Raw genomic sequence first — 19,155 nt, 5'->3', positions numbered from 1 at the left:
GCTGCCCCTCTAATCACTTATTCTGTCACAGGTCCAAGGACCTTCTCTGCTGGGATAGATTCCAGAAGCCCACCTGCCCCTCGCCAGGAAGCTGGCGTGCTTCCCCCCAACCCCCCTCCCACCAGCCCACTGACCATAGAGGCCTGTCTCTGCAGGTTAGGAAGGGAAGGGGCCACCTCACCAGGCGTCGGAGGTCAAGTGGCAGGGCCAGGACGCACAGCAGCCAGATCCCAGATTTAGCCCCTGGCAGGGGAGCTCTGTCATCTCCTGTGGCGGATGTGGGCTCTGGTGTCAGGAGCGGGCCTGGCCCAGGGCAGGGCGAAGGGGGGCAGCCTGGGCAGCCTGGGGGGGTGCACCTGGAGCTAGGGCTGGCACTCGTTTCCTCAAGGGTCCTGGGACTGGGTCACACACTTTTCTGCTTTGTGTGACCCTCCAAGACAGGAACAACTTGGCCTGGCAGGGGGTTTAGGAACTTGGGTTGGGGAGCTTCCCTTGGGCAGCTGCCATTAGGAGGGTCTGAGTCCAGTTTGCTGGCCTTGAAGCAGAGCAGATTCCTGTGCTGTCCTGAGGCTGTGAGCCTGAGCTGGACAAATGGTGGGAAGATAGGGAAGTTTGGCTCTGTGCCCAGAGGATCACTAGAGCTGTGATTCAATCAAGGTACCTTGACTCTAGTAGCTGTGAGCCAAGAACACTTAGGATACTTTTTTTTTTAAATATTTATTTATTTGGTTGCACCAGGTCTTAGTTGCAGCAGGCGGGCTCCTTAGTTTCGGCATGCATGTGGGATCTAGTTCCCTGACCAGGGATTGAACCCGGGCCCCCTGCATTGGGAGTGCAGAGTCTTAACCACTGCACCACCAGGGAAGTCCCTTAAGATAATTTTATGAACTTAAATTTTTTTAATACTTTTTTAAAATAAATTTATTTATTTATATTTTATTTTTGGCTGTGTTGGGTCTTCGTTTCTGTGTGAGGGCTTTCTCTAATTGCGGCGAGCAGGGGCCACTCTTCATCGCAGTGTGCGGGCCTCTCACTATCGCGGCCTCTCTTGTTGTGGAGCACAAGCTCCAGACGCGCAGGCTCAGTAGTTGTGGCTCACAGGCCTAGTTGCTCTGTGGCATGTGGGATCTTCCCAGACCAGGGCTCGAACCTGTGTCCCCTGAATTGGCAGGCAGATTCTCAACCACTGTGCCACCAGGGAAGCCCAGGAGCTACTCTTCATTGCAGTGCGCAGGCTTCTCATTACAGTGGCTTCTCTTGTTGCGGAGCATGGGCTCTAGGTGCACGGGCTTCAGTAGTTGTGGCTTGTGGGCTCTAGAGCATAGGATCAGTAGTTGTGGCTCATGGGCTTAGTTGCTCCACGGCATGTGGGATCTTCCCGGACCAGGGCTCGAACCTGTGTCCCCTGCATTGGCAGGCAGATTCTTAACCACTACGCCACAAGGGGAGTCCCTGAAATCTCTTATTTTTTAATTCAAAGATTCTATGGTTATAAAGTTCTGTAATTGTAGAATCAGAGTTTTACAGGCCTAAGATATCTCTGCAGGTCTGTGGATTTTGCATCCCTGGGTGCTAAAATTCTATGCTACTAAAATCTACAATTCTTTGTTTTTGTAGTTGTTTTTGAATGACAAAGCTACTTTTAATACTTTGGGCTGAGTCCTGCAGGAAAAAAAATCACTGGGAAGGGGTAAACCCCTCAGCCCAGAAATGGCCCCGGGGGAGAGAGGCTCCCTGAAGGAAGGAAGAACAGGAGCGACATGTTGCAGACTCAGGGCCAAAGGGAACCCCCTCGGTGCTGGGCCTGGGAGCACATGGTGGGGGCTCCAGCCACACAGGCCAAGGGCCAGAGGGTTGGACGTGGAGCCACAAAGCTGCTTGGGTTCCTCCCTCTCATTTGCCTTTTTCTGCTTCTGCTGCATGATCTCTGAGTCCGTCCACTGCTGGGTGGCAGCAGAAAGCCATCATCTGGCCGCTTTCCCTTAACTGAGTACTATACTCTGCTTTCTCATATTCCTCTGGTGGGCGAGCTCGTGCTGGTTACTGCGGGTCATGCGATGACTCCGGCCCACCTCCATTGGGTCCCCTCGTTCAGCCCAACATTGCAGGTCAATGTTATGATTAGTTGAGTGTGACAATTTCTAAGAGCTCATGATTTGAAGATTTAAGGTTACTATGATTCCGGATTCTGTGCGTCCATAGAGTTAATGACTGACCCCAGCCTCTGGGCAGGAAGTGACCAGCACCCATCCTCCCTGGTGCTAGCCAGGGGGTGTGCCAAGTATGGAGATCACAGAGGGTGGCCAGTAGGGCCCTGGTCAGTGAAGCTGCCTCAAGGGCACAACAGTGCTCAGGGCCAGGATGGAACCCTCAGAACCAAAACAGAGTGCCCTGTGCCCAGGGTAGGAGCCACTTCTCCCTAGTCGTGGGGTGGGGGGTGGAGAGGGCAAACCCTACCTCCTGTGCCGCCCCAGGCAGCCCCCTCTCCAAGCTCAGTGGCATCAGCCAGTCCATGAGGGGCCCTGGCAGACACAATGGAGCTCAGAGAGGGATGTAGGGAATGGACAATGCAGGAAGGCTTCCTGGAAGAGTACAGCCTTTGGCAGCTTGTGTTATCTGTTGACTTTGTTATTTGCTCTACCGGCCTGAGTTCTCCAGAAGAGTCCAGCTGTGTTCATCATCCTGCCCCCTGCTGCACTTGGCACGTGCCTACACGCCATCCGAACTGAATGGTTTCCTTACTCCTGTGTCTGTCTCCCCTTAGAATGTAAATAGGGATCTGTTTCCTTCACCTCTGATACCAGCGCCCAGCACACAGTAGGCGCTCGTCGCGTGTGCAATGACGCGGCGGTCCCATGCGGGGGCGCTCGCACTGAGAAGCATCTCCCGAGGCCACACTTGGGCAGGCGGGGCGAACTACAAGTCCCATGGTGCCTCGCGAGCGCCGGCCGTCCTGCGCAGGCGCGGCCGCTCTCCGGTTGTCCTCTGTGTGGGCGAACTAGGCCGCGGGACCGAGGCGGAGGCCGTGGGAGCGCGTCCGAGAGTCGAGGCCGCTGCGCGCCGCCGCCATGCCGGACAGCTGGGACAACAATGTGTACCCCGAGCCCCCGCGCCGCACGCCGGCGCCCTCGCCGCAGACCTCTCTGACCAACCCTATCACCTATTTTACGAAGGCTTTCGACCTCCTCGTGGACCGGCCAGTGACCCTCGCGAGAGGTACGAGCCCCTGCCGGGCCTTGCGCCCCGGGGCCCCCTCACCGCTCCCGGGCCCCCCGCACCCGTCACTCAGCCTGGACCCCCACTGCACCCCAGGCCCCACCTCTTGGGACGACCCCCACACACACACACCAAGAGCCCTCACTGCTGTATGGCCCTTGCCGCCGTCCACGGACCCCTGGTCTCCGGCCTCGCTCAAATGTGAGGGGCTGTTTGCTGATGGAAGTCATCTGCGTCCTGAGGCTTGTTAGATCCCACTCTCCCTGCACGCTTTGCATCCTGCGTTTTGCACAGCAGGCGGTCACAGAGGGCTGTTGAGGTACAGGGGTTCTCCCAACCCTTTTCATGCCTGCAAAATGGCCCGGGTGGTCACTGATGGCCGAGGCCCCTTCCACCTACGTGTGCTGTAACTTGCCCTCCGTGTGTGCCCACGCTTGAGAGCTGCCCAAATTCCGCCATCTCTGGTCCAAACTAGGTGAACGATGGTTTTAAACCATCGTTGTCCAGTTTGTGGTTCAGCCATCTTGGTGGTGCAGCAGGCAGAGCATAATGCCCTTAGTCACTAGTGCCAGGCGATTCATCCATGCACCTAATTAATCAATCCATTCGTTCAACAACAGAACATTTGGGGTGCATAGCATGCCCTGGTGGCTCTTTGTGGGAGGAGGAACCACCCCCACCCCACCCCACACCAACCCAAGGTCTGGAAAAAACAGTAGTGGATCTGCTCCCTCTTTTGTATAGCAGTTTTTTAGAAAGTGTTTCATACGTCTGGATGGATGAGATCTCACTAGGTCCAACTTGTTCATTTACCCATTGGGGAAGTTGAGGCCGGAAGGTCAGCAGTAGCAGAACTGGGACTGGAATCCCTGCTGGTGGCTCCCTGTTGGGGCCTCTTTGCCTCCACAGTGGAATCCCCGTGCTCTGGGGGAGCTGGGCCGGCAGGAGGGACTGTAGCAGGGTGTGGGCTTGCAGAGAATGGGCTCTGAATCCTGCCATCTCTCAGAGCTTGGGTCTCCTCTCTGTAAATGAAAAGGACCTGCCCGCCATAGGGTTATCGTGGGGACAAAGTGAGTTAATGTATTATGGAACACAGGGTGGTTCCTGGCTTACAAGAAACTCTCCATAAACCATAGACATTGCCATTTGTAGCCCAGTCCTTTCCAGGACTGTCTGCCAGCTCACACCTCTTCTTTGGGAGTCCAGTTGCCAGTCTTTGTAAAAGCTGGGAACATTTGGGAAACCTGCCTCTTCCACAGCTTATGAGAAATACAAAGCTAAGAGCCCTTTCAAACGGTGGCTTGTCCAAACCAATAGGACCTTTGGACCTGGGGTTTTCCCTTTGCACCTGGGGTTTTCTCTTTGCACCTGGGGTTTTCTCTTTGCAGAGTTTATAGAGCGGCAGCATGCCAAGAACAGGTATTACTACTACCACCGTGAGTTCCGCCGCGTGCCGGACATCACTGAGTGCAAGGAAAAGGACGTATTGTGCATGTTTGAAGCAGAAATGCAATGGAGAAGAGACTAGTAAGTCCTCCCCCTTGGGCTTCTGCTCTTAGTCAGTGAATACTATTGAGAGCCCTGTGTAATGAGCATATTCCCTCCGGATGCCATGAGATGGTGGCCAACCCAGATCTAGGGGTGGAGGGGCCAGACCACAGGGCTCCCAGGCCCTGCTTTCATTTTACTTTCCCTGAGTACAGGGAATCCTTATAGACCTTAGACCAGCGGTCCCCAACCTTTTTGGCACCAGAGACCAGTTTCATGGAAGAGTTTTTCCACGGGGTGGCGGGGTGGGGGGCAGGTTCAGGCAGTAATGCGAGCGATGGGGAGTGGCAGATGAAGCTTCGGCAGTGGTCCACGGCCCTGGGGGTTGGGGACCCCTGTTGTTCACCACCTGTCTCATTTTCTTTTCAGCAAAGTTGATCAGGAAATCGTCAACATTATCCAGGAAAGGCTAAAGGCCTGTCAGCAGAGGGAAGGTGAGAGCTACAGGCAGAACTGTGCCAAGGAGCTGGAGCAGTTCACCCAGGTGGCCAAGGCCTACCAGGACCGCTGTGAGTCAGCTCCACCCCAGCCTGCCCCCAGCTACTCCTGCTTCTGCCACCTCACTTCCCAGTTCTCCTTCCAGTCTCCACACAGCTGGGTACTAAACGTTTGGCTAATTAGCCCAGTCTCTAGTGGTTGTAAAAAAAAAATCATCTTACCTCATCCCTTGTCTGCTCAATAACTTGTCTTAGCTGCCTGAGCCCTCCCTGCATGGAGAAAAGACCACAAATTCCCATCATGGCCCATGACTCCCCTCCCCATCTCTTTCCCAGATCATGACCTGGGGGCACATTATTCTGCCAGGAAGTGCCTGGCAAAACAGAAGCAGAGGATGCTGGAAGAGAGAAAAGCTGCCGAAGAGGCTGCTCCTGCCTGAGGCGAGCCACCTCACCTGTCTGTGTCTGTTGCTATTGCTAAAATAAAGAGTAATGGAATCTCTGTGGTGTCATCTTTAGCCCCCAGCCTTGACACATGAATAAATAAGCCTTATTCAGATTTCTCATCTTATTGGCCCCATTTCCCTTCCAAATTCAGCCACCACTAAACTTGAAAATAGGGAGTTCCCTGATGGTCCAGCAGTTAGGGACTCTGCACTTTCACTGCTGGGGGCCCAGGTTCAACCCCTGGTCCGGAAACTAAGATCCCACAAGCTTCATGGTACAGTCCCCCCCCAAAAAACAAGAGACAACTATATAAACTAGCTTCATTCACTTTATTTTTCTTATACAAAACTATGTGGTGGCTACAGCTGGAGCCTGGGTCCTCTGCACGGAAACTCTGGTGTGGGTCTTTACAAGATGGTCAGTGAATTCCTAGAAAGACAAAAAGAGGCTTTAGTTGTAACCAAATAGACTGCTACCCTTTGCTTTGCCCGGTTAGCCGGGCAGGCAGTACCTGATACGGAGACTTGGTGAACACCGTCTCTTTCCAGAGATCAGGAGTGAGATAACTGTAGGTCTTGGAAATGGCATCAAAAGTGGCCTTGGCTGAAAAAGGGAAAATAGGAGAGGATTAGTGAACTGACCTGAGATGAATCCCAGTTACAGCAAGAAGCTGTCGCACTCCTAGGAACAGAGAGACCACTGTGGGCCAGTCTGTCGTGCATTAGGAGGGCCTTCCTCTCTCTCTCAAAATACACCAACCACACACAGAATGTGACTGAGCAGAGCTGAGAGAAGCCAGAGTCTACGTGTGGGCCACCTACCGAAGTTGCCCAGCGTGGCAGTGCAGCCCCTGGCAGAGGTGTAGCAGTCGTCAATTCCAGCCATCATCAATAGCTTCTTGGGCACAGGGGCTGAGACGATGCCAGTGCCCCTGGGGGCAGGGATGAGACGCACCAGCACGGAGCCACAGCGGCCAGTCACCTGGGAAGGGGTAGAGTCGAGATGGGCTGGAGAGTCTGCACCACCGCAGGCCCTGCCTCGCACCACCATCCAGCCTACCTTGCAAGGGACGGTATGGGGCTTGCCGATCTTGTTCCCCCAGTAGCCTCGTCGCACGGGGACGATGGAGAGCTTGGCCAGAATGATGGCCCCACGGATGGCAGTGGCTACCTCCTTAGAGCACTTCACACCCAAACCAACATGTCCGTTGTAATCCCCGATGGCAACAAACGCCTGCAAAGAGACTGACGTGGCTGGTGGTCCACTGCCCTTCATAACGTCAGTAGCCCCCCACCGCACAGGGTCTGTTGTGCCCCTCAAGGAAAGACTGGCCACCAGGAGACCTATCTGAGATCCTGAGGAGATCCTTGCTCTCTCTCCCCGTTACGAAAGTCACACGCGTGAAGACAAGTGCAACCATGCAGAACTGAGAGAGTCTCATAAAAGCCTTTGATAGAAACAGCCTAGGAAAATAAGATGGCTGGGGTACCTTGAACCTGGTCCGCTGGCCAGCACGGGTCTGCTTTTGCACAGGCATGATCTTCAAAACCTCGTCCTTGAGAGATGCCCCCAAGAAAAAGTCAATGATCTCAGATTCCTACAAGAAAAAAATTTGTGACAAAACTGTTTAATAAAACCAAAGGTGGAGCCTAAGACCCCTCAATGTCCAACCAATGACAAAGCGCCCTCGACCCCAGGCCAAGGCCCCACCCAAGAAAAAGAGAACCTATGTTTACCTTGATGGGCAAAGAAAAGAGATAGATCTCCTCCAGGGACTTGATCTTCATGTCCTTGACCAAGCGGCCCAGCTTGGTGACGGGGAGCCACTGGAAGAGGAAAAGGCGCAGCAGGTGCCCAGGACCGCCTTCCCGGTGCCGTCCAAGGGCTTGCCTCACGCGCAAAGCGCAGACCTACCTCCTTGTCCTCGGCCTTGCCTCCGCGAGCTCCGCGGCCTCGGCCCCGGCCCCGACCGCGACCCCGGCCCCGGCCCCGGACGCCGCTGCCGAAGCCTCCGCGGAAGCCACCACGGCCTCCCATGCCAGGGCCCCCGGGGCCTCCAGGACCTCCGGTCCCTCCCGCAGCACCGGCGTCATCCGCCATTTGCTAAAAAGAGTAACAAGAACCAGCCGGTCAGCGAGGCCCTGGCATCTACGGACGCCTCGGACGCCCAGGCCGGGCTTCAGCCGTACAGCGCGGGCGCACCAGCCGGGACTCCGCCTGATGGCGGCGGATTCCCACCGCCCAGGCCCACCGGCCGCCTCTACTAACACGAATACTCACGTGTCTTTAAGGAATAAAAGAAGGAAGCCGCCCCCAAGGGAGTCTTTATATAGCGCCAAGCGCCGCGAGATCTCGGCTGCCCCACCCCAATTGCCCTTGCGCCAAGGGCCTATAAAATGGCCTGTGATTGGCTCCGACGGGCCCCGCCCCCGCCGAGCTCTGCGAGTGCCCGCGTGTCTGCGGCCCCGGAATCTGCGCGACTGGGCCTCTACCTCGTCTTCTCCGGCTGCAGGTAGGTCTGTTCAGGAGGTTCTTCGGTCTGGCACTTTGCGGCGCTGTTGGGTGGTTGGTAGATCGGCGTTGGTTGAAAATCACCTGCGGCTTTGGCCGTGGCCGCAGGTGAGACTCGGCGCCCAGAGCCACCGGGGGCCTCAGCTCACCGCCCGCTTCTCCGTGTGGGGAGGTGAAACCCAGGCCCCGACACGCGCCGCCGCTCCGGGCCCGGTTGCGGCCGCTCTTATGTTCTGGACTCTTGGTACCTGATTCCTGATCTCGTCTTCTACCCGCAGGATACCTGGATGCTCAGAGCCTGAGGCCGACGCCGCCATGACCGGGGGGGAAGGGGGGCTCTGCTTTCGTTTTTCAATAAAGCTGTTGATCTGATTCGTCCGTGTGTGGGTGTTCTTGATCCCCCGACTACCATCCTGGAAAACTCATCTGCTGACGTGGGAACCGAGGTGTGCTGTGGAGGAGAGACCTTTGTGGGACACCTCTTACTGGCCAGCTCAACTCTGCTTTGGATGCCACGCAGGGGTAGAACCCGGTCTTGGAGGTTGGCAGGTGATTTCTAAGATCCCACCCTCCAAAAGCGGCAGAGCCAGGTTTGAAACCGTATTATTTCTACCCACACCTCGTATCTTCTACATCAGCATGTAAAGTACCTTGAGCTTGAGGTGAGTCAGGCTGGATCAGCAAAACACTAACAAGGGTGGGAGTGTAAGACTTGCAGGTCAGAGGCTTGCAGCGGCTCCCTATTGCGCTCAGGAAAGGGTTAGGGCCTTTAGGATTTGATGAGCTCAACACTCAGTGGTATTGAAACTGCAGTTCTCTGTTCTGTGCCTCACACATGGAAATTGGTTTCCCCACACCTTTTCTCATAGGCCTACCCAGGTGGTCAGTCTACCTGCTCTGGGAGGCTCTCCCACATGCTAGGCTCCTGCTGTGGTACCATGGAAATCTGGTCCTCACTCCTGGTCTGTACCTTGGAGCTAGCTCCATAGGTCTCTGATCCTGAGACCTGATGATGAGTCAATGTCTAAAGCCCCCTGAGCTCTTGGGGATCTGGCCACCTGGGCAGCCTATTTGAGGAAGAAGAGGGGAACAGTCCCTGCACTCCTGCTGGACCCTCAGCTTTGAGGAAATAGCCCCTGGAAGCTTGGTTCCAGCCTTAGTGTTATTTGAAGGTGGCTGTCAGCCACCCCAAAGGCAGAGGCAGGGCAGGGGCTCCAGAGACCTATCCCGGCTCTGGGCTGCCCTGTGACTTGAGAGGGGAGCAAGAGCCAGGTGGTGCCCTGGGCCAGGGCTGTGATTGGCCTGAGCTGGACAATGCCACTGATGTCAGCCTGTTCCTGCTATGAAATGGAGGCTCCTGAGCCCCAGCGGTCAGTGGAGCTGCCATCCAGACAGAGATCATGGTGAGCTTTTAGACCTGTCCAGAGCTGGACCCCATTCCTCACTAAGATGATGTGCACAGTGGAGTACAAGCTCCCAAATAGGACACGGAAACCTTTCAGAGGGCTCTGGCCAAGTCTTTTTTTTTTTTAATAGTATTTATTTGGTTGCACTGGGTCTTAGTTGTGGCTCACGGGCTCCTTAGTTGAGGCTTGAGAACTCTTAGTTGCAGCATGCATGTGTGATCTAGTTCCCTGACCAGGGATCGAACCCGGGCCCCCTGCATTGGGAGCACAGATTCTTATCCACTGCGCCATCAAGGAAGTTCCTCTGGGAAAGTGTTAACTCCAGGCCAAGGCCAGCTTCTACAGCTGGAGGTTGGTAGTCATGGGGAGTCTTGACCCTCACCGCTGTCGCCTCAAAGTGGGTGCTGACCCAGCCCTCCACTTGGGGCTCTCATGTGGCCCACCTCCCACCCAAAGCTTCCTGGGGTCCTTCTCTGGGCATGTGGAGTGGGGAGCCAGATCCTGGTCCCAGCCAGGCCCTGATGCTGGCCTGGCCTTTGCAGAGTGGTGGGTATGATCTCAACCTCTTCACCAGCCCTCCCGACTGCAACTTCCTGTGCTCTGTCTGCCACGGAGTTCTCAAGAGGCCGATGAAGTTGCCATGCAGCCACATCTTCTGCAAGAAGTGCATCCTCCCGTGGCTAGCCAGGTGCTACTGGGCACCCAAAAGGCTGGAGGGCAGGGGTGGGGCTGGGAGCCATTCCTGGGGCCCAGAACAGAGCGGAAGGTCAGCCAAGCACTGGGTCATCATGGCCATAAAGTTCAGCTGCCAAATCTCCTGGACACTAATGTATGTGAGTCTGGTCACCCTGTGGTATCTGCAGCCCTTTGCCCCAGCCTCAGAGCTGAGAGCTCCCTATAATGCTCTCTTATGTCTCTTCCAGCTAAAGAGAAGGAGGGACCACCAGGGAAGGCATGTTGCTGCCACTTGCTCTCCTCCCACTCCCAACAATCACCCCCACTCATGTCTCCTAGACAAAAGACCTGTCCGTGCTGCAGGAAAGAGGTGAAACAGAAAAAGATGGTCCATGTGAATAAACTCCAGAAGATCATTGGCCGCCTGGAAGTCAAGGTAGCTCAAAACACCCACTCCCACCACCCTACCCTCCTCACCCCTGTAGGGGTGGGGAACAGAGCCAGGAGAGGGGTTGAAAAGAATCCCATCCTCAGAACTCAGGGTTTCTACACCAACAGACTGCCCTCCTTGAGGTCATCAGACTTGGCTGAATTTGAGTCACTTCTCTACCACTTACTTGCTGTGTGACTTTGGGCATGTTACCGAAACTTTCTGAGCCCCAGAAGCCCCAGCTGTAAAATGGGGATTATAAAGGATGGACTGTCTGTTTTGCTGCCCATTACTCTCCAGCCCCGTAGTTTTATAGATGGGGAAATTGAGATTTTATTTTAAAAACCTGACTGGGCAGTTCCCTCATGGTCTAGTGGTTAGGATTCAGTGCTTTCACTGCCATGGCTCAGGTTCAATCCCTGGTCGGGGAACTAAGATCCCACAAGCCACACAGTGGAACCAAAAATAAAAAACCTGGCATACAAACAATCCACCAGACCAACCCAACCATGTAACTCCCTGTTCTCTAAACCTCAAGTCCTGTCCCCCTCCTCTCAGAGATCTAGATTTTTCCCACCTCCAAGCATTTGCTCCACTGTTTCCCTCTCTCCACCAAGCCAGTGGTACATAAGAGCTTGGGAGGCTCCCAGTTCAGTGGTTCCTGCTCAGTGGAATGCCATGGATGGGGGATTCTCTGGGGGGCGGCCAGCTCATGGCTGGCAGTGACTCACCTGGTTTGGCTCACACGATGCTCTCCTCCACCACCAGTGCAAAAACGCCAAAGCTGGCTGCCTGGTGACGTGCCCCCTGGCCCATCGGAAGGGGCACCAGGACTCATGCCCTTTCGAGCTGATGGCCTGTCCCAACGAGGGGTGCACGTCACGGGTGCCTCGTGGGAACCTGGCCGAGCACCGGCAGAATTGCCAGCATGGTGCCCATCAGCGCTGCCCCCTGGGCTGCGGGGCCACCCTGGGCCCGGCCGAACGTGCAAGCCGCAACTGCTACCGTGAGCTTCGCGAGGCCTGGTGAGCGCAGCCGGACCCTGGTGCTGCGCCTGCTAAGGCGCATGCGCAAGGTGTACCGGTCTGCCAACCTCATCCGCCGGCAGCTGCGCCAGCTCCGAGAGTTCCTGGAGGAAGATGACGCCCTGCTCTTGGGCGCCCCGCAAGAGGAGGCTGAGGCCCCCCCAGAAGGCAGCACTGGAGCTGAGATGGGGGGGCCCAGGGCCAAGCTACCTTGTAAATAGGGGAGTAAATAAACGTAGAGCCCAGGCCTGACCGCCTCACCACCGCTGTGCTTGCTGGCCTCACGCCTCCCCCTCCACGCATTACTCACCTCATCTGAAAGGGACATCTTGGCCTGTTTCCCTGGACCTTTCCAAGTTCTTTCCCACCAGTTCTTCACACTGGCTCACCGGCTTCCCTGGTGTCTCCCAAGTGCCTAGAACAGTGCTTTGCACGTGGAATGTGCTCAATCAATATTTGAGCTTCTCTGAAATCACCCGATTTATTAATGTACCTGAGTCATTTCTCATACTATACCAGAAGCCCTAAGGCAGAGCCCGGTTCACAGGCTATATCTGCTAACTCACCACACCTGAACACTCTTGCCCCAAACCCCAGAATGCCAAGGGGGTAGGAGTCTTGGGATTACTTTAGTAAACATTTCCTACGAATACCTTTTTTGCAATACATTTATTTATTTATAAATAAAAACGCGCCCGGCCTTTTGCTGCGGCGAGCCGGGTCTACTCTTCTTGCGGTGAGCGGGCTTCTCATCGCAGTGGCTTCTCTTGTTGGAGAGCACGGGCTCTATGCGCACAGGTTTCAGTAGTTGTGGCTTGCGGGCTCTAGAGCGCAGGCTCAGTAGTTGTAGCGCAGGGGTTTAACTTTAGTTGGTCTGCAGTATGTGGGATTTTCCCGGACCAGGGTTCGAACTCATATCCGCTGCAGCGGCAGGCGAATTCTTAACCACTGCGCCAACAGGGATGTACGGGATACCTTTTTAAATGTCCAGTAAAATGACAGACAGCTAGAGACCCCAGCCGCCTCCTCGTTGTTCTACAGCCCGCCCTCGAGGCCGGAAACGCCTCTGCCATCTTCTGCTTCCTGACGCCGCTCCGCTGCCCACAGCAAAGATGTCGCCGAGGCCGTAGCGCTGGTGACGTTACAGTAGTTGCCGGCGGTGACGCCATCTCCCGGCGCCGACAGTGTGGTGTCGCGCCCAGGTCTTCCTCACGCGGCGGCGTCGGCGTCGGCGACATGGCGGAGGCGGCAGCCGGGGTGGGCCGCTTCAAGTCCAAGTGAGCCGGGGCACCGCCGGGGGAGGGAGCCGGCTTCGCAGCCGGAGTAGCGAAGGCGCCTGGCGTGGGTCCTGCACCCATTCGGTTTGGGGAAGGGGTGAGGGCTGGATACGGACAGGCCCGCGGCGTCCTCGCGGGAGAGGCGGCACTGACTGCTCTCGGAGGGCGGGCACTGGAGTCCCGCCGGGTGCAGCTGGCTTCCGCTACTTAAACTTGGAGCCGGTTTGGGGAGGGGGAGGGGGACAAGAAATCCCTGAGAGGGAGGAAGGGGCGAACTGAGCACAGGTCGAGGCTGGTCCTGGACGGGAGCGGGACTCCCCAGCGCTCAGGTAGCGGGAGAAGAACCACCTCTGGGGCAGGCGGCCTGGGGGGTTTCATCTGCTGTTCCTCTTCTCCGGGGAGCAGGAAGAGAGGTCAGGAAATGGGCTGGTCCTCCGTGGCCAGGAAGCCTTCAATCCCGTGTTTTTTCAACCCCCAAACTTATGCTGAACATCTAAGTGCTCAGTGCCCGGTACCAGACAGACTCAGCCTCGCCCTGTGCAGCAGTCTGGTGGGATAAATATATTAAGCAAATCGTTTCTATCAGGGCCTGTGACACGCATTAGCAAGGGGAAACCCTGATGCCAAGACCATCTGTTGGATGGTCGAGTGGGTTCAGGGGGGCTCTGTTTCATCTTGGCTGTCAGGCTTCCTCCAGCGGAGTCAGCCAGGCACCTTTGAAATTCGGGAAAAGAGACCCGGGCCACATACAGGGAGCAGCCCGTGTGAACACAAAGAGGCAGGAGACACCCCTCGAGGCAGGGTCTTGTAAACGTGTAAGGAGAGCGGAGGGCTTTAAGGCAGGGGGATGACATGAACAGAGTTATGTTCTAGAAGGCCCTTCTGGGAGCAGGGTTTGAGAGAGTGATAGGAACCAAGTGAAGAGGCTGGAGTAGTTCCCCGGAGAGGAGAGTGCAGTGGCTTGGACCAGCATGGAAGTAGCCGAGAGGGAGGGGAGAGGACAGCTTGACATCTTTGCTGAAATGAGAATCTGCTCAGAGAGTGAGATGGAGGAAGGAGCCGGGCTTGGGGAAGGGGCAGGCTGGACCTCAGGGATGAAAATGTTGAGGATGTTGAAGAGGATGTTGCTCTGGGCTGGTACCCAAGCCTGGCCTCTTATGGCCATCAGGGGGCCCCCAAGGCTTGGCTTCCTCCATACCGGGGAGTCTCTGGGAAGACTTGGACTGCTCTTGGACCCGTGTGGATCACGGACCAGCCCAGGGTCCCAAATCTTCTGTAACATGGGGGTACCAACACCTACCTCACAGTATAGCTGAGAGGGTTAAAGAAAGGAACAGTAGAAGAGCTCGTCACTCTTCCTCCCTCGTGCCCCCTGCATCTCTGCTGCTACCCAGGAGCTCCTCAAGGGCAGGGCCCTATTGGCTTGATCTCTAGGAGAGCACCTAGCGCAGGGCTGGGCATTGAGGACCAAGGGGTGGGTGGTTCACTCTCTCCCCGTCTCTCCTCCAGCTATGCTGTCGAGCGCAAGATCGAGCCTTTCTACAAGGGCGGGAAGGTGCAGGTACTGGCCTAGGGGAGCAGAGTGGTGGGGCAGGCAGGGGCTGAAAAGTGTTACCTTGACTGAGACCCCTTTGTCACTAGCTGGATCAGACTGGGCAACACCTCTTCTGTGTCTGTGGCACCAGAGTCAACATCCTGGATGTGGCCTCGGGGACTATGCTGCAGAGCCTGGAGCAGGTGAGGGTGGGGGAGGGTCAGGATAAGGGGCTGGTGTGGGGGGGCAGCCTATTCTCATGGCACCCTGTGCATTCACTCTCGCCCCAGGAGGACCAGGAGGACATCACTGCCTTTGATCTCAGCCCCGATGACAAGGTATATGGGATCGGGACAAGAGGTGGGCTCCGGTACCTCCCAACCAGAGTTGACGAGGACGGCGTCCATGCCTCTGCCCCCAGCTGAACTGCATGCTCCCCCAGGTGCTGGTGACAGCCAGCCGGGCACTGCTGCTGGCTCAGTGGGCCTGGCAAGAGGGCAGCGTCACCCGCCTGTGGAAGGCAATACACACAGCCCCTGTGGCCACCATGGCCTTCGACCCCACCTCCACGCTGTTAGCCACAGGTAGGACCCTGGCTGGGTAGAGGGAGCAGCTAGAGCCAGGCAGGGGGCTTTGGGCATACAGCCCCCGCACCTCAAATACATTCCCACAGGCGGCTGTGATGGGGCCGTGCGTGTCTGGGATGTCGTGCAGCACTATGGGACACACCACTTTCGGGGCTCACCGGGTGTCGTACAGTGAGTAGGGGTGGCGGAGGGCGGGTGGGTGGGGGGTCACAGTCGGAGTGGCACAGCTCACCAGCCCCACCCCACCTGCCTGCAGTTTGGTGACTTTCCACCCGGACCCCGCACGCCTGCTCCTCTTCTCCTCAGCCGCAGACACCAGCATCCGCGTGTGGTCGCTGCGGGACCGGTCGTGCCTGGCCACACTGACTGCCCACTACAGCGCTGTCACCTCTCTGACTTTCAGTGCCGATGGTCACACCATGCTCAGGTCAGTGGCCAGCTACCCAGGCCTTGGCAGGAAAGGGAGGGCCACAGCTGAGACTCGGGAACTGAGGTGGCTGTTTCCCCCTAGCTCAGGCCGTGACAAGATCTGCATTGTTTGGGACCTGCAGAGCCTCCAGGCCACGAGGACTGTGCCGGTGTTTGAGGTGGGGCGCCAGGGCCATTGAGTGGGGCGGGGTGGGATGCGGGGCTGCCACCTCTGACCTGCTCGTCCTCAGAGTGTGGAGGCTGCAGTTCTGTTGCCAGAGGAGCCGGCGCCGGAGCTGGGTGTGAAGTCTGCGGGCCTGCACTTCCTGACAGCCGGCGACCAAGGTGGGTGGGGCCAGGCCAGGGCGGGCAGCAGGGGTAAGGGAGGCCTGTGGACCCGTGAGACCCGGCGACCCTTGACCCCACACAGGCACGCTGCGCGTGTGGGAGGCGGCCTCTGGGCAGTGTGTCCATGCACAACGGCAGCTGCCAGGCCCCGGGCGGGAGCTGACCCACTGCACCCTGGCCCGAGCCGCTGGCCTGCTCCTCAGCGTCACTGCCGACCACAACCTGCTTCTCTATGAGGCCCGCTCCCTGCAGCTGCAGAAACAGGTGAGCAAGCGCTGCCCCTGCTCGGCCTGCAGCCCAGGATGCCAGCCCTCCACTCACACAGGCCCCGGCCTGTGTCCCTCCTGCCCCCACAGTTTGCCGGCTACAGTGAGGAGGTGTTAGACGTCCGGTTCCTCGGCCCCGAGGACTCCCACGTTGTGGTGGCCTCTAACAGCCCCTGCCTGAAAGTGTTTGAGCTGCAGACGTCCGCCTGCCAGATTCTCCACGGCCACACAGGTGAGGGCGCCAGGCCAGTGCCCCCAGACTTCACCCAGGACTGGATTGCCCCGCCTTGCCACAGCTGTTCTCTAGCTGTTTCTCCTCCACCTTTTTCTAGACATTGTCCTGGCCCTAGATGTGTTCCGGAAGGGGTGGCTCTTCGTTAGCTGTGCCAAGGTGAAGCACCACGAGAGGTGGGGGGGACAGGGTCCCGGGTCAGGAAGCCCAGCCCAGCCTCTCCTCACCCATCCCATCCCCAGGATCAGAGCATCTGCGTCTGGAGGATGAACAAGGCAGGCGAGGTGGCCTGTGTGGCTCAGGGCTCTGGACACACACACAGCGTGGGCACCATTTGTTGCTCAAGGTAGTGGTTCAGGGCTGGGGTCCGGCGTGTCATGGAGGCAGAGGCGGGTTTTGCCTTGCTCTCTGTCTCCAGCCTAGGAATGTGGACTGGAGGACAGGGGCTGGGGCATCCTTAGATGCCACTGTAGGAGGTTCCTAAGAAGTGATCTTAAGGTTGTGTGGATAAAAGGGAAGGGGTGTTAGACCAGGGACAATGACACTAAGCAGCGTCCAGGGGGAGAGGGTGCTCTTTAGGCCTGGGGCTCCCATTGTTGGGACGAAGTCCCCGGGTTTGACAGCACTGAGGGCAAGTAGTGCAGACTCGAGTGGAAGCAGGTGGTCCCAGAGGTGTTCAGGCGGTGGCACATTAGTTCACATACCGGGACAGTCTTTCTGGTTTGGACCAAGGTCTGACAGGCCTGAGCTGTGGTGCGCTGCAGACAGGGCTCGCCAGGGCTCAGCGGGTGTCTCCCCCTCCCCCAAATCGGGCCTCAGGCTGAAGGAGACCTTCCTGGTGACGGGCAGCCAGGACTGCACTGTGAAGCTGTGGCCCCTCCCTGAAGTCCTGCCATCTAAGAGCACAGGCCCCGATGGTGGCCCTGTCCTCCTACAGGCCCAGACCACGCAGCACTGCCACGACAAGGTGACCGCACGCAGCACACAGGTGGGGTCGTAGCAGGGTCCTTGCTGGGATGGGGATCTGAGCTGCTGCCTGCTCCCACCACCAGGACATCAACAGTGTGGCCATTGCCCCCAACGACAAGCTGCTGGCCACGGGGTCACAGGACCGCACGGCCAAACTCTGGGCCCTGCCACAGTGCCAGTTGCTGGGCGTCTTCTCGGGCCACCGGCGTGGCCTCTGGTGTGTCCAATTCTCGCCCATGGACCAGGTGTTGGCTACGGCCTCGGCCGATGGCACCGTCAAGCTCTGGGCACTGCAGGACTTCAGCTGCCTCAAGGTAAGCCGCCCTCAGCCCAGGCCTGGCCCCCTACCTGGTGACACTTCACACCTCCCCTCTCCCACCCTGCAGACGTTCGAGGGACATGATGCTTCTGTGCTGAAGGTGGCATTTGTGAGCCGCGGCACACAGCTGCTGTCCAGGTGAGTGGGTGAGGGCTGGGCAGGGTTAGGGGTGAGCTAGGGGCAGGCCCCAGGCCTGAGCCCCCTCCCAATCCTGAACGCAGCGGCTCTGATGGCCTCGTGAAGCTCTGGACCATCAAGAACAATGAGTGTGTGAGGACGCTGGACGCCCACGAGGACAAGGTCTGGGGGCTGCACTGCAGCCGGCTGGATGACCATGCCCTCACTGGCGCCAGCGACTCTTGCGTCATCCTCTGGAAGGTGTGTGGCCTGGGGTGGGGTGGCGGGACAGTGGGCAGGACAGCATGGGTGTGCCAGTCTGACCCCAGTCTGACCCCAGGATGTGACCGAGGCGGAGCAGGCAGAGGAGCAGGCCAAGAGAGAGGAGCAGGTGGTCAAGTGAGTTGGGGGTCTCCACCCAACCCCGCACGGCAAGTCCCACGCGTTAGCACCACCCCCACCCCTTGGAGTAGGGCATATTGGCGTCCCTTCTCTCTATAGCTTGGGGAAACCGAGGCTCGGAGCAGCAACACAGCTCACCCCCAGCGGGTGCTCAGGCCCAGGCTGCAGACTCCTCAGCCAGCCCCTGATGGCTCTGCCTTTAGCCCTAGCCAGGTCCCCAAGTGGTCCTGTCCCCTCCTTCCACCACCAGGCAGCAAGAACTGGACAATCTGCTCCACGAGAAGCGGTACCTGCGGGCGCTGGGCCTGGCCGTCTCTCTAGACCGGCCCCACACTGTGCTGACTGTCATCCAGGGTCAGTGCTGCCTCGGGCCAGACAGGCGTTAGGGGTAGTCTCTCGGGTCCGTGGTGCCCGTTCCCCAGGGCTCAGTCTCCTCTCTCCTCCTCCCGTAGCTATCCAAAGGGACCCCGAGTCCTGCAAGAAGCTAGAAGCCACGGTGCTCCAACTGCGGCGAGACCAGAAAGGTCTGGGGCAGGCAGGTCGGGGCTGGATGGTGCCTAGTAAGGCTGGGGTGGCCCAGCAGGCAGGTCTGACGGTCCCCGTCACCCACAGAGGCCTTGCTGCACTTCTGTGTCACGTGGAACACCAACTCACGGCACTGCCACGAAGCCCAGGCCGTGCTGGGCGTGCTCCTGCGGCACGAGGCCCCGGAAGAGCTGCTGGCCTACGACGGTGTGCGGGCCTCACTTGAGGCCCTGCTGCCCTACACTGGTATGTAGACCCAGCCCCGGGTGGGCGCAGGGGGCCGTCCAGCCAGAGTCCACCTGCCCTGATCGCCTGCTGTCCTCCCCCAGAGCGGCACTTTCAACGGCTCAGCCGGATGCTGCAGGCAGCCACCTTCCTGGACTTCCTATGGCACAACATGAAGCTGCCCACCCTCCCCACGGCCCCCGCAGCCCTCTGAAACACACCAAAACATGTACTTTGCTATCTCGGCTCCC

At 57.9% G+C, this 19,155-nt stretch overlaps 5 protein-coding genes and 3 non-coding genes across 9 annotated transcripts; 4 read left to right on the top strand and 4 right to left on the bottom strand.

Moving 5' to 3' along the window:
- Positions 1-260: 260 nt before the first annotated feature.
- LOC132476992 (small EDRK-rich factor 2-like) lies at positions 261-2,054 on the bottom strand. Its single transcript, XM_060079247.1, is given in 2 exon segments — positions 261-342; positions 1,837-2,054. Coding segments are annotated over 2 exon segments (300 nt in total).
- A 914-nt stretch (positions 2,055-2,968) lies between these two features.
- Positions 2,969-5,699, top strand: NDUFB10 (NADH:ubiquinone oxidoreductase subunit B10). The gene is made up of 4 exons (XM_060119994.1): positions 2,969-3,216; positions 4,605-4,743; positions 5,134-5,273; positions 5,538-5,699. The coding sequence occupies exons 1-4, from the start codon at positions 3,069-3,071 to the stop codon at positions 5,639-5,641; spliced, it is 531 nt and encodes a 176-aa protein (XP_059975977.1). The 5' UTR covers positions 2,969-3,068; the 3' UTR covers positions 5,642-5,699.
- Positions 5,700-5,958: 259 nt separating this feature from the next.
- RPS2 (ribosomal protein S2) lies at positions 5,959-7,914 on the bottom strand. The gene is made up of 7 exons (XM_060119988.1): positions 7,563-7,914; positions 7,385-7,474; positions 7,138-7,245; positions 6,708-6,881; positions 6,470-6,629; positions 6,160-6,251; positions 5,959-6,077 (listed from the first exon to the last, which is right to left on the bottom strand). The coding sequence occupies exons 1-7, from the start codon at positions 7,746-7,748 to the stop codon at positions 5,997-5,999; spliced, it is 891 nt and encodes a 296-aa protein (XP_059975971.1). The 5' UTR covers positions 7,749-7,914; the 3' UTR covers positions 5,959-5,996.
- Positions 6,317-6,443, bottom strand: LOC132477236 (small nucleolar RNA SNORA64/SNORA10 family). The gene has a single exon (XR_009530251.1). It is a non-coding gene; the product is annotated as a small nucleolar RNA SNORA64/SNORA10 family (small nucleolar RNA).
- Positions 6,951-7,084, bottom strand: LOC132477235 (small nucleolar RNA SNORA64/SNORA10 family). The gene has a single exon (XR_009530250.1). It is a non-coding gene; the product is annotated as a small nucleolar RNA SNORA64/SNORA10 family (small nucleolar RNA).
- Positions 7,915-8,227: 313 nt separating the features above from the next.
- On the top strand, positions 8,228-8,354 carry LOC132477188 (small nucleolar RNA ACA64). Its single transcript, XR_009530211.1, has one exon. It is a non-coding gene; the product is annotated as a small nucleolar RNA ACA64 (small nucleolar RNA).
- A 1,572-nt stretch (positions 8,355-9,926) lies between these two features.
- Positions 9,927-11,916, top strand: RNF151 (ring finger protein 151). The gene is given in 5 exon segments (XM_060079246.1): positions 9,927-9,962; positions 10,108-10,253; positions 10,580-10,676; positions 11,439-11,695; positions 11,697-11,916. Coding segments are annotated over 5 exon segments (756 nt in total).
- Positions 11,917-12,866: 950 nt separating this feature from the next.
- TBL3 (transducin beta like 3) lies at positions 12,867-19,151 on the top strand. 2 transcript variants are annotated; one of them, XM_060119983.1, is made up of 22 exons: positions 12,867-12,972; positions 14,482-14,533; positions 14,614-14,709; positions 14,797-14,844; positions 14,949-15,090; positions 15,180-15,264; positions 15,350-15,520; positions 15,605-15,680; positions 15,753-15,846; positions 15,932-16,113; positions 16,206-16,347; positions 16,448-16,506; positions 16,590-16,693; positions 17,167-17,314; positions 17,400-17,630; positions 17,703-17,773; positions 17,857-18,013; positions 18,093-18,151; positions 18,405-18,508; positions 18,607-18,678; positions 18,767-18,925; positions 19,009-19,151. In XM_060119983.1, the coding sequence occupies exons 1-22, from the start codon at positions 12,932-12,934 to the stop codon at positions 19,116-19,118; spliced, it is 2,403 nt and encodes an 800-aa protein (XP_059975966.1). In that variant the 5' UTR covers positions 12,867-12,931; the 3' UTR covers positions 19,119-19,151. The 2 variants fall into 2 exon arrangements, with proteins under 2 accessions (XP_059975966.1, XP_059975967.1); XM_060119984.1 differs by lacking the exon at positions 18,405-18,508.
- Positions 19,152-19,155: the final 4 nt, after the last annotated feature.

This window comes from Mesoplodon densirostris, chromosome 16 (genome assembly GCF_025265405.1).
Source record: "Mesoplodon densirostris isolate mMesDen1 chromosome 16, mMesDen1 primary haplotype, whole genome shotgun sequence".
Lineage (NCBI taxonomy): Eukaryota > Metazoa > Chordata > Mammalia > Artiodactyla > Ziphiidae > Mesoplodon > Mesoplodon densirostris.
This window is presented reverse-complemented; position numbering and strand designations above follow the sequence as displayed.